At 46.3% G+C, this 13,884-nt stretch overlaps 1 protein-coding gene across 2 annotated transcripts in view; it reads right to left on the bottom strand.

Annotated features, from left to right (window-relative positions):
• FIRRM (FIGNL1 interacting regulator of recombination and mitosis) overlaps positions 1-13,884 on the bottom strand; it is a 1,527,986-nt gene that overhangs the window by 1,490,358 nt on the left and 23,744 nt on the right. For both annotated transcript variants that reach the window (XM_069231089.1, XM_069231088.1), the window contains exon 2: positions 6,511-6,550. In XM_069231089.1, the coding sequence (XP_069087190.1) occupies positions 6,511-6,550 (40 nt within the window). The remainder of the gene's footprint in view (positions 1-6,510; positions 6,551-13,884) is intronic.

Below are 13,884 nucleotides of genomic sequence, written 5' to 3' on the forward strand. Positions count from 1 at the left end.
GGGTGGGCCCCAAGACACATCCCAAAACAAAAGTGGGTACCAGGTTAATAACTGAGATGCGCCTAAGGCATGGTGCCACACCTATAAACAGAGGGTACCACGCCAAGGACACTTCTTGTCCCAAAAACAAACCCCCTTGCAAATTTGGAAGTGATCTTGGTGCCTGAGGGGCTCGCACAGCCTGGACTGGCCTATTAGGCCTTGGGATCCCGCGATGGATGGCAGGCCACGCAGTGGTGGTGGCAGGGGCAGGTCTGAGTCATCCCTGACAGGCTGCAGCTTGGCAGCGGACCTAAGATCCTGATTGGGCAAGAGGCTCTGAGTGCATGACTGCTGAATACTGTTTCCTGGCTGGGACGTTGGCACTCCTTGCCAGTACACAGCAGCAAAAGGGAAGGCTGGACCTATGGCCTGGTGGCTCCAGACACCGAGGCCCTGGGGCGGTGATATACTAGGCGCATCTGCTGATACCAAAGGAATTGAGTGAGCGGGGAGCAAGCCTACATGCCCCAAAACTAGGTGCAGCTCAATAATCACAGCCGCTACATGTCTGGAAATAGACTCAGAAACAGAGACAAAGGAGCTAAGGACCTACTGCATCAACGGCCCGGACTCAGTTAAGTGTAGGCTGGACCCTGGGGACTGGTGCCCAATAAGTTTGGTGGTCTATGAGATTAAAACTGACATTCTCTCCCCCCACCCCTTCTTTCTGGCTTAATTTGAGGGAGGAAGAGACTTGGTCTGGAGAGGGATACAGGGGCCTCTTTGTGCGAGGAGTACGGGCCTGGATGATTTGCCCACTGTGGCCAAGTACCTAGCTGGCTGTTGTGACTCTGCCCTTGGCTCTTCACAGCAACCGAGCTGTGGATCTCAGACAGGCCCTAGTCCCGCTATGTGCACTGCAGAGAAAGGAAGGACATGATAGACTGTAGCCTCTTCTACCACAGTGGGGGGCTTTGGAGGACATCCCATAAAGTCGAACCAAATTGACAAGTGGCTGAGGGACGGAGGGGGGGTGGGGACGGGAGTCAGATGGACCTGTAGTGGATGCACTGAAGGAGGAGACGCCCAATGGTGAGCTCTCCTTATGAGAAATAATGGCAGTCAAAAGATTTGAAAGGTGCGCTAGTACCGAAACAAGATTCTGTCACAATTGATGTTCTCCTGCCAGAAGATGTTGGAAAAAGTGACCGTGGTTGAGTCCAATACAGCCTCCCTGCAGGTGACTACGAAGTGTCTCCAAGAAAGGATCCAGCGCTTGGTGAAAGGCCAGGCTGTTGGCAGCTAAGTTGGAGGATCAAGAGGGAAGGGCCAGGTGAAACAATATCTGTGTGGTGGAAGTGCCGGTGAGGGCGGAGTGTCCGGGGCGTTGAGCTCTTACCTTTCCCACTTCTTCACGATAGCGAGGGCGCATAGGGTGCCCTTTCCCCGGCACAGACCGGCTGTGCAGCCAAGGACCATCATTGCAAGGATGTTCAACCACAGGGATCGTATCGTCATCCCCCAGGTGGCTCTGATGCAGGAGACATCCAGTTTGAAAACGCAACAATCTTTTTTTCCTAGACTTCACGCCGCAGGTGCGGCAACAAATTTATTGGGCTCCCAGAGTGTCCTCCGTGAGGCAGAGTTGACGTATATGATGTTGTTCCCAGCCAGACTGTTTCATTGCTGACAGTAAGGCCAGGCACTTTGGATCACCTGAGGAGGCATTAGACTTGTTGGAGAGCTGGTGGGTCGCGAAGAAGAGAAACGATAACGCCACGAAGGAGAATAATCAAGCAGATGTTCGACACACCTCAATGGAAGATCATGCTAGCATGAAATGATACTGAAGCAATGGGCTATGAGTGCTATCTGAGACGCTGGGCCTTAAAGGTGTGACCATTGAACAGCTGCGCTGTCTTTTCCCTACTAACACTGACTGAGACTGTTTTACATTGTGCACACCTGCCATAGTATTGGTTATTCGGAGGGATGTACTGATTGGCACTTGATACTTGTCAGTGCTTCAAGTAATGTTCTAATTTGTATTCTACAGTTTGGGCAACAGGCGGTCTGCATGTTGGGGAGGTGGGCAGTTTTGAGCCTGCGATGCAGGGTACCAGGGATGGGGTAGTTTCTATGTTGGCTAATACACTTATGCTACCTACTTGTTATGTTCCGTTGTTTCATCTGTTTAGCTAGGTAACATTGCACAGACACACACTGGCCAAATGCTAGGCCTAGGACTCTGAAGGTCACACTGGCGTCACACTGGCGACCCCTCATGCACTCTCACAACCTGGGTGCTCCTGCATCACAGTCTTTGAGGATTCTCACAGGGAATATCAAAGGGCTGGGTAGCAGAATCAAGCGTATGATAATGCTCCAATACCTCCAGAGACACTCCCCAGATCTGGTCCTCATACAGGAGACCTACCCGAGAGGCAACCACTACAAAGCACTCAACCGATTTGGGTATGCTCTCTTGGCCCATGCGGGCTTCACAACAGACTCCAGAGGGGTTGGCATTATAGTTGAAAGAAAAAAAAAAAAAATCACTTCCCTTTATTCCCTGTAGAACATGGAGCGATCAACTTGGCAGGTTTAGGGTCAAGTGTGGGAACTGGGAGGGCCACAGCCTTAATATCAGTTCTGCCTAGACTCCATGGATCACACTTTCCTGGTGCTACTTAATTGGGGGGCGATGACTGTAGTGATGAACCCCAAGTTGGGAAGGGTCCCCGCTCGTCCTCTAGGAGCGAAGATAGTACCCTAGGCCACAGACATGCTGGATTAAGTTGACATACAGCGTGCGCACAACCCTCAAATTCAAATAATTTATGTATCTTTTAGCTGCACACAAGTGCTACTCCAGACTTTACTATATTTTCACACAAAAGCTCCACATGGGCAGATTAAGAGATTCTGTACACAAACCCCGAGGCATATTGGACCATTCCCCAGTGGAGGTGACCCTCCAGGGTCCAATCAGGGGCACTTTACTACCTTCCCGAGTAAATCCCTGGCATCTCATAGAAGGAACCATTAGAGACAAATTATGAGTTTGAGCTGACCAGCCCTTTCAGGAAAACAGGGGCACTGTTGACTCAGCAAGTGTACTCTGGGAGGCCTTTAAGGCAGTTATTTGCGGCCATGACCAAGTCCAGAAAAAAAGACATGAAATGAGGCGCGGAGGCCATTTAACAGGAGATTGCCGACTTGGAGAGCAGGGCCCTGGGGGAGGGGGGTTGGCCCCCAACTGTGTCACCAGCTTGGGCTTAGGCAGTGTCAGTTGCACGACCTGGTGGAGGGCAGAGCGCGTACCCATGCGAGACAGAGGTGATTACAAAATATTGGTGGCTACACAGGAGAGACTGAGAATGGGGCTTGGTCTTTCTGGAGAAGACAGGGCCATCCTGGAACATGACCTAACAGATGAGGAGATATACTGGGCCATCCATGATTTGTAATCAGGGAAAGTGGTAGGACCTAATGGTCTGCCAGTAAAACTATTTAAATGCATGACCAACAAAGTGGCGTTTTATATGCTGGACATGTTTAAAGCAGCTCAGATAGAGGGATCTCTGTCAGTAGACTGGAGGATTGCCACAATCATGGTTCTTCCCAAAAAGGGCAAGCCACCTGAGGAATGCATCTCATTTCTACTAAATGTAGAAGCTAAAGGGGAGGGGAGGGACTCCTTTGCTTCCACTGGGCTGTGCAGCTACAGATGTACACAACGGCTTAAATACCTTGACATAAGTTACACGGGACCCCGTGGTATTTCTGGAATCTACTCCCACAACTGCAACACCTTTGTGGCAATGCTGCAGGACTCTACCATGGTCACTGCTGGGCAGAGCAGCCCTTTTTACAATGATGACCCTCCCTAGACTGTTATACGTCCTACAAAACACTCCCTATAAAGTCCCTTCAGACTTTTTAAAGAAAATTAATCTTGAGATAAAACAGCTACTGTGGGAAGTTCGCGAATTGCATTCTGTAAACTCCAGAGAGGAGTATATGACGAGGGCTTGGCAGTCCCTGAAATCCTCAAGTAGTATTGAGCTGCCCGACTAGTGGTGGTCAATGAAAGGGTGCTTGCTGATCGCTGTGAACCAGCTCTCCGTATGGACAGGGAGGTGATGGGAGATAGGTGTTACCCATGGGTTCTTTACTGTAGGGGGCTGATCCGGGCCCTGCTAACACAGACAGTGGTGAGAATATGGCATGACGCTACAAGATACTTGGGAAGGGAAAATAAGTTGACAGACAGGCTCCCCTTGTGGAATAGCGACCTACTGAAGGTGGTGGGAGAGAGATTTTGGAAGATGAGACCCAATATTTCCAGTACTTGCAGTCGCAACATGCACGCTGACACCATGTCCCGAAGGGGTAGAAATTACCTGAGGTGGCTACACTGGAGGACCATCTGCTTTTACACCCTCTGACTGACAAAGCCATATCTCTTCCTCTGACCACTAAAGACTCTGCAACAGACATGGGAAAGAGACCTTGGAACAACTGAGGACGATGACTGGTAAGAAACGATACAGAGCCCTGGGGAGGAAGCAATTCGCGCCAGGTTCAGCCTGGTTCAGCTGTAGATACTCCATAGTTCCTACTACTCCAAAAAAACTTCTACATAAAAAGGGATGGTGTAACACGGCCTTGTGTCTCTGGGGCTGCAGCCAAGCTAACACCTTTTTTCCATATAATACGGGATTGCCCAGGGTTACTGCACGGAAGTGACTCAGATAGTGGCTCAGGTCACTGACTTGACTGCCCCCCTTTCAGCAAGGTGGCATCTCCTAAACATCAGGGGGGAAGAGATCTGGCCTGATACAAGAAAATTTGGTTGGTGGTGGCCACGATGGTGGCTAAATGTAATGTGGCAAGGGCCTGGGGAGCAGACGCAACTCCTAGTGTTACAGATTGGGAAATGGACATGGACTGGTGTCGCCTAGCTGAACAAGTTGTGTATCGAAGAAGGGGCTCTCCTAGGAAATGGGACAAGGTCTGGGATGGGTGGTGACTGTATAGAGGTTCTAACTGTGGGGGACCCAGGCTGGGTCATGTGCTATTACTTTCAGGGTGGGTATCCCTTTTTGGGTTTGCTGAGCTTTCAAAATGTATATTAATGTTTACCTTGATGCATGCGATCGTGTCTACTCTCCTTCTTCTATACACTATACAAATGATCCACTGATGTATCTGTTGTTTACTAAGCAACTATTTAATAAAAAAGAATTAAAAAAAATAGAATATGGATATGGCCGAGCTGGGTAAATATTAAAAATCTCGAAGTGCCATAAGAACTACAGAGATCACAAAAGTGACAGCGGATTTGCACTCTGTGAACCTGTGTACCCTAAATTTGATACCTGACCAGTATCTCTAGGCCTAAATATGGCAAATTTGTGCAGTGGTGCAGATTTTGCCATTCACATTTTAAGGTCTACACCAGTTCAGCACCAGTCCCTGAAGGGTTCTTTCTGCAACAAGCTCTCTGTGCACAGATATCAGGCCAAGCTAGCCAGTACTCTTCATGCTCGGCCCACACACGTCTTCTTGCGTAATTAGCCCAGAGCATCTTAAACCTGGTTGTGCAACAGTGACATGTAGATACTGGCAGAACTCTCAGTCCACTGCCACAGACTTTACTGTAAGACTCAGGCAGTGAGACTCACAATAAAAGTCGAAAACCAGGTAGTCAAAAATGCAAAAAAATAAAAAATCTGAAGGATTAAATGGGCAGAATCCATTTCCTACAGAGGTGGTGTCAGACATGGACGAAGTGAGAATAAGAGCAAGAAACACTAGGAATTCCTTGAAATGAAACATCTGGCAACATCTGCTAAGATGTTTTTACAAAGGGCTTTAAACTGGAACACCCAAGTTGTTATTAGATAATGAAATAGATCAGCATTTTGTTCTGGGGATCCTAGCATGAGGAAATTAAAGTTATTGCATAGATACAGACCCCAACGCCAGAATTTGGATAAATAAGACAACTAGAGTTCTTAAGGTAGTCTGCATATTCAGCACTAGTTTCCAACAGCGGGTAGCATATTTAAAAGATAACACCAGTGCTTCATTTGAGCTGGTGGCTGCCGGTGGGGGACACCAGTACTCATTTTGGGGGGCCAGCACTCATTTTTTCAAATCAAACATTTACCGAAAGTAAGAGAAAAATTAACAAAACGGAAAGACGGACAAAAGCCTATCACAAAGAGAGAAAGTAGGAACCTGCAAGAGTGAGATAAAGGGGCAGAGTGCGTCTGGTGTTAAAGAAGCATGAGATGGAATAAAGAGTATGCAGCCTTGGTACTGGGAGTGCCGACAATGAACAGCACAAGCCGCGGGATTCCTAGCAAAGCCGCAGGCACCAGCACTCTATTTTAGAAATGAATACACACTGGTCACCAAAATACTTAAAAACATTGTATCGCCTCCTGCAACCAAGAGTCTAGCATAAAATTATATAAAACCTAATATTGTGAGTTTATTTTTTCTTGACATACTTACGCATTTGTTCCCCCCAGTCGTCGGAACGCTGGTACAGAGAGTAAAAAGGTTAAGGAAGCCAAATCTAAGCAAATACAACAGCAAACGTGGCCAATGTGTTCAAATATACTAACACGACACTCATACGAAACAAAACAGAAATCTACTCTTAGAACTTAAAAACATTCTTAAACTGGAAGTTGGTGAAGAGTGCAACAATTTAAACAGATTGCACTGCTTCCCGGACCACCATAGTGAAGCCACTGAGCATAAAAATACACTGGAAGGAGTTAGAGTCACCGTTTCTTGACAAAAAGGACCTCGTAAGTTCATCCCGTGCCCGGCCAGCATTAACTCACTACTGTAAGATTCGGTGACACAGCCCTGTAAGTGACAGCCCAGTAATGCCAAAAACAACTTGTAAATCAAACTTTTGATTTCAATGAATGTTTCAAAATATGGCAACCAAGTGCAGAACTAAATTTCTTAATATGCATACAAAAAAGCTCTGCATTTTATAAATCACAATGACAGGTCCTTCTAGAAATCACGTGTTACTAAACTTTCATAATCAGGAGGTACAAAAAAAGAAAAATCAAATTAGCTTTATTGTAAACATTCCTAGGGAAGTTAGAAATAAAAAGACAGACAGGAAGCCATTTAGTGAAGCATTATTAAATAATCATAAAATAAAATCAGAGTACATAGAACGAGAAAACGAAAAGAAGTGCATCTCTGAAATTACTCAAGTGACCTAATAAGGACAGTAAACCAGATGGCCGGTCTTGCCTCTACTGGAGTTAGTTAAAGGAAAGGGTTTCCTTTGTGCAGGACGTTAAAACGGACACTATGACAGTCTGTAACAGCATTTTGCCCTGGAAAAACAAAACCAACAATATTTAGCCCTCTAAACGTTTTTTCCTTCATTGTATATCAATAAAGTTAAAAAAATAAAGTCTGAGTAACAAACCTTTACCGAAACCAAAACAGTGTATATGACTTCAAGTCTTTGTGCAACACCTTCGATTTATTACAAAACAGTCTAAGGCAAAGAAATATCCACAGCTTTACATGTCTTTGTAAGCTTTAACAGCAATTCTCGAACGACTAGATTTGAGATTTCAAAACAAACAATTACTGGGCAAATTAACACCTGTGAAGAAAGGAAGTGAGGTACCTTCTTTGGTTGGATTGCAGTACACCACCATTAGTATTTTCAGTTAATCATTGCAATTTACACTTTTTCCCCCAAAATGCGCCGAAGAGTTCAGAAATACCAAGATTCGTCAAAAATCAATGCTATCCTGTATACTGAAGTGGATTGAGAAGAAATGCTACCGGCAAGCACATCCACTTACTAACACAGCCAACGCTTCTAGTTTGGTAAAGAAAAATTATTATTTAGTAAAACTGATCGGTTTTCGGCCGTGGTGCTGGAACAATATTCAGATTGGAGGTGCATGAGCTCATAGGAATTTTGAAAAATCCAAGTGTCACACAAAGAACAAGTATAGCAAATGAGCCACGCCCATTCAGCAAGAGAATGGTACAGAAGGGTAGCATGTAGTTGGTGGTGAATTTTTAAGCATGCTGTTGCTAATACAGTACTTGAGCAGGGTATTCAATCAATCAATCAATACTTATAGAGTGCAGCTTATCACCATTAGGGTCTCAAGGGGCTGTGGTGGGCATGCAGATCATTCAAAGAGCCAGGTCTTGAGATCCTTCCTGAATTGCTTCAATGACGTGGCCTGTCAGAGTTTGAGAGGATGTGTGTTCCATGTCTGGGCTGCAAGGTAGGAGAAGGATCTGCCTCGAGCTGTGCTTTTCTTGATTCTGGTGATGGCTGCAAGGACGAGATGGGATGTTTGGAGTTGCCTGCCGGAGGTGTAGAAGGTCAGGCGGTGGTTGAGGTAGTCTGGTCCAATGTTGTGAAGTGCCTTATTGGTGTGAAGGGGATGTGTTTGTCAACCGGGAGCCAGTGGAAGTCATTGAGGTGGGCGGCGATGTTGCTGTGGTAGGAGATGTCCAGGATGAATCTGGCTGCTGCGTTCTGTATCCTCTATAGTCTTGCTTGTAGTTTCTTTGTGATGCCAGAGTAGAGTGCGTTGCCATAGTCCACTCTGCTGCTGACTAGGGCATGGTATGGTACCAAAGTGTCATTTATGGACAGCATGTTCTCCATGGTAATGGCTACTCATTTTGCACAGGCACACAGTTTTATTGATAAAACTATATAGCTCACAATGTGTGGAAATTGTGCTTCAGCTAATATTTTACAATTGAACACCCAGAAAAGTTTTTTATCCTATTAAAATCTGTTTCCATGTCACTTTAAAGCTACAAAACTTTTTTTGTGCTTTCCTAATAGCAGATTTAGTGTTTGAAACATTTGTATAATTCATTTATATGCATTTCTTTTTCTTGTTTGAAAAAAATGACATCCTACAGCCTCTCGTTTCACACCACAAGATGATCACATAGTTCAGTTTACAAGCTCCTCTCATTTTGCAGTCTGAGAAACTAAAGCAATACCAATCTCCATGTTAAAACAATAAGCAGCGTGTCAGAGGTCCTAGCCTAACATTTGACCTCTGTCTTTCACCGCACAGCAATTGTGACGAGATAACAATTACATTTAAAGGTATCTCTAATGCACATTGAACTTTGAATCTCCAGCATTCGTTATTTTGGGGGTGTTGCAGCACCCTCAACCCTCTCACCCCTGCATCTATGGTTTTTGGTGTTTTTTGGAAAATATTAACAGATCCCAGATGATTTTAAAAAGTGAGCAAGAGTTAACACAGGTTGCACCTTCAAAAATCTTCCTCTCTTCTCGCAACTGATCCCATTTCTCACCCTATCATCTGGGTGCACACTCTGTTTTGATTTGTTTCATTTCTGTACGAGAAGATTACTAGTCGCTACGAAAATTATCCTTGAATGCATCGAAGTATGCTGGCCAGGCTAGAAATTATCAAAAATGCCTTCTGTAAAACAGCTGGTAAAATTATAGACGTAACATACAGTTCTACTGAATTTTATTTTCAGCTCACATACTCAATGGAAAGCTAAGTCGGTCTGCATAACTCGGACTGGAACTTGTTTTGAATTAGCATATTAGCTAGCATTCTTGTCAAGAGAAACTATGAGTTTACATATTGTGCAAAAAGGAGTTAATGTGCTGCCCCAGCTCAAAATGCTATCTTCTGTAGACATTTTTTATTTAAATATATCTGTACTGATTTCCAATATAGTGAAATACGGATTTTGGCATTAATAAAAGATATACAGTTGAAGGTTCACAAGATGCAACCCAAACCGAAGTTACAACATAATTCTAGTATTCAGTGCATAAAAGTACATTTGTCATATTTTCCTAGCCCGCTATTTATCATCTGGCAAAGTCATATATGCCTGGTGTACACTAACCGTTGTCATAATGGAACACTGAACAACTAACCGAACTCTAACCAGTGTCTCTAATTGTATCTCTCCTAAGACTCTGCTGGGGAGGGAAGGGGGGGGGGGGGAGGAGGGGTTTGGGGGGTGGAAATCATCCCGGCATTATATCAGGGACTGGAGAATCAGGGAAGTAAAGGGTCTGGATCAGAAGGTCTATAGAAACCCATGTCTCACAATAGGTCCACCTTTATCTCAAGGGCTCTGTCTCATCCCTTTCACCTAAGGCCATCAGGTTTGTGTTACTCCATATTGAGCATCAGGTTCACCAGCCCACCTGCTCCAGGCAAAGTTGTCACTGCCGCTCAAACTCTATGAAACTGGTAACCACCTTCCCCAACAGGTCTTCCAGCGGTCACCTACACAACTCTCTGTAGTGTTCAGCTCATAGCACATCACCTTCAGTCAATGACTACCATTTCACCACAATCCGCCACCTGCTATGCGGTGGCCTATGTGGTGACTTCCAATGATGGGCAATCTCTCTGCACATCACCTCTAGTGCTATATCCATAAATCTATTGCCCAAGATTCACTTAGGGCTCAGTTTGTATAAACCAATAAGGCAAATTTCTACAGTATATGAACTGTCATGGTTGAGGGTGCCCTCCAGAGCCCTCGCAACCTGCAACCAACCCCATGCTATAATCGGAAAGCCCCAGACCATATGGAAAAAATATGTGTCATGCTGTAGACACCTAGAGGTCCTCGATTCTTCTGTGTGCAGCATAATATGGAGCCTACGAGGAGTGAGGTACATGCAATGCAAATGAATAAACTGTTTATTTAAATCTCATATTACGAGTAGCGGTGTAGGTATGCTCAAGAATGTGGGTCCATTCCATGCCACAGAAGGGCCTACCTATAATGTCTTCCCACCAAGTTCTTAGGGTCAGCAAGACATCTGTATTCAGGGTCAGTGCTGATCTATAGAGCCTCGAGACCAAATGTCTACCTTCATTAGGATGGTCTGTAATTGAGTGTGTGCAGGGGTTATTGATCAAGTGCCTCATATAAATGCTCACACACGGGTTATTAATCCATTAAGTAAAAAACTTGGTTCCAAGCAAGCCGTCCTCAGTCAAGAAGGCCTCCAATGACCGGAAAGAGCCCTCCAAGTAGCAGTCCCCAATGGTATCAATCCCAGACTCAGTCCAGAGTGACATTCGTCTGGCAATCAAAGAGCCTCTACTTATGGTTGGCCAGCCCACTAGTAGCATTCCTGGACCATAAAGGGCAGTCACTCTGATCCAACTACAAGTTCCCTCCAGCACCTGTGAGCTAAGCAAAAAAGTCTAGGTTTAAATGGTGTGGAGAATCTAACCCATCAGCAGGGCTGACAGCACCCTCTCTCTGCACAGTTCAACAAACTCTCCCAGTTCGGTCTGGTTGAGTCTCGCCAGCCAGTCAGCCAGCCACTGCAGTTGGGCAATTATGGTCACTCCTGAAGAGTAGAATGAGTTTTGGATCACACAAAAGGATTCTGGAGAGGGCCATCAGAAACAGTAATTGGCCTAGATACGGAGCATAAATGCAGCCAATGAGAAGTATCCTACTAAACCTTCCCTCCAAGATATACTGGCTATCCCCATCAATAAAAAAAAATTCTCTACATCTAGGTGGATCCCCAGTCAGACCCAAATAAGTGTCCCCCTGGAGAATGCAGGGTATCCTGTTGCAACTATCAAGCCCCTCCAGCATCTCTGCAGCTTAGATATCTCAGCCCTCCTCAGGTGTGTCTCCTGAAGGACAGCGATTTCCACGCCTCCGCATTTTAAGTATGCCAAGAGTTTATACCATTTACCAGTACTGCCTAGCCCCCGGACATTTAGAGTCAAGAGGGAATATCTCATTCGTTTTTTCATTGCAGGTAGTGTACAGTGTGCCTCCCACACCCACTTCTAACCCCGAAGCTTGTCAGCCAACTTACAGTGGTCGTCTAGAAGGATCCCTATGTCAACAGGCACCTTGTTGATTTTGCTTTCAAGCACTTCGAGATTTGCAGTATTTAGGAGTAAATCTAATTTGTCAGGAGAAACCCATATTGGGCACGCATCTTCCTCCTGCACGTCATTATCAGTCCCAGGGGGGCTATCCTGTACCTCACAAGCTCTTAGCATGCCTCATAATATCCCATTGCCCTTTTCCCAGCATAGTCAGCACATTCACACCAGCCGGGGAGAGGCACAAACCCCTTTGGAACAGCACCTTCCATGCGCCACAATAGAGGGGCCAGTGAATGATGACCAATCCCATGTGCCCAGCTACTTATACTATAGATCATCCAGTCACCACTCCTTACTGAAAGTTCAGCTAACAAGTGCAAGGCATCAGTGTGGGTCATTCAGGTAACCTCAAATCTTCCGGGACCTAATCATATCTGTGAAAGGCAGCAATGACCCCACATCACATGTATCCTGCCTGCTACCACAATTTCTGCCGCACCTTATCCTAGGTTGGAGCAAGCTAGAGGTCTTCCTGTGGCCACCCCTCTCTCTGCTGTTGTCTCTTCCAGGTTGTGGTCCCTTCAGCTCCAGGGGGCCAAAGCCACCAGACCGCACAGCCGCCCACCAAGAGTAGTCACCGCCAGGTGAGGGCAGTGGGGCTGGTCTGCTATCCAGAGAAAATGTGCCAACACAACACCCAGGCCCAACATGTCCACTCACATGGCTTTTTAGGTCCCAACTCGAGCAAGTCAGTGCTGCCTGGTCTTCATTCCAAGGGGGTAATGCAAAACCCCCTCCAGGGGACAGCAAGCTCCAATGCTAGCCTGCAAGTTACACTGGCACCACCTTCAGCTGGGCTGCGCACTGAAGCCAGGCAGCCCCCACCACCCACTCCCCCTCCGTTCCCCAGTAGAGAAGGGAGGTAGGCGAGTTGCCAGGATCTAGGGCACAGCACAGGGGACACGAGCGCGACCAGTCACCTCCACAGCCCAGAAATGTCTTCCCTGCCACGCAAGGCTGCGCCAAAGCCCGCCTTTGGTTCCTCCTTCGCTTCTCGTTCCAAGGCGGCCAGGCTTCTCCTGTGTTTTCGAGCTCACCATCTTGTATGCAGTGTTGCGCAAGTCTGGGCCCTCGGCTCCACCATCCCTGAGGGAGCACATCCCGGAAAGGCCTCCACAGGCCCCTTCGCCATTCATTGCCAGGGCCAACTGCCACTACGTTGTGGTTTATGAGCTCCGGTAGTAACCAGAAGTCAGCGGCAGCCTCTGGCGCTCCGCTTGTGCGAGGCCATCTTGGTACACACTTGGACACGCCCCTCCGAAGACAGTTTTAAAAAATATAACACTTTTCCCACAAAAAGTCAAAGTACTTCAAAGACTGGAATTTTGGGGTTTAAAAAACAAACCATCAGGATCATTTCAGTTTCCCATTTTACTTACCATTTACTTGGGCTAACTAACCCTGTTTGTTGGCCATTAAACTTAATGGCAACTAACCGCCTTCACCCTGGAGAATGAGGAATATCAATTTGAAGTTTGAGAGTGACAACTATTTAGTCTTGAGCATCTCAACATTTTACTAGTGCCAAGCCAAGTTCTTGCATGTGAATGATAAAAAACGTCCAAGTAGGCCTCTGGGATCCGCATAAAACCATGTTCCCATTCAACACCAATTGAAAAGGCAATGTTACATGTTATATTTGCTATGAACGTTGGTCCTTAAATAACAAACGGGCAGCCCCGGGGTTAATGGCAGAGGAGACCAAATACCATTGCTGGCACAGAGGAGAACTTCAACTGTCCCTCCCCACCCTCGGGGTACCGTAGGAAACCTGGAGATTTAGGCCTAGGAGCACGGGGCCCAATGCGGCTGATGACCCAGAAAGACTGAACTGTGCACGGCGGCACTGGCATGTAGCAACACCAGCCCAAGAGACTGAGTGTACCAGAGGCTGGGCATCAGGGAAGTGGTGATATCTGTGGGGCCC

Source organism: Pleurodeles waltl, chromosome 4_2 (assembly GCF_031143425.1).
Source record: "Pleurodeles waltl isolate 20211129_DDA chromosome 4_2, aPleWal1.hap1.20221129, whole genome shotgun sequence".
In the NCBI taxonomy this organism is placed as follows: domain Eukaryota; kingdom Metazoa; phylum Chordata; class Amphibia; order Caudata; family Salamandridae; genus Pleurodeles; species Pleurodeles waltl.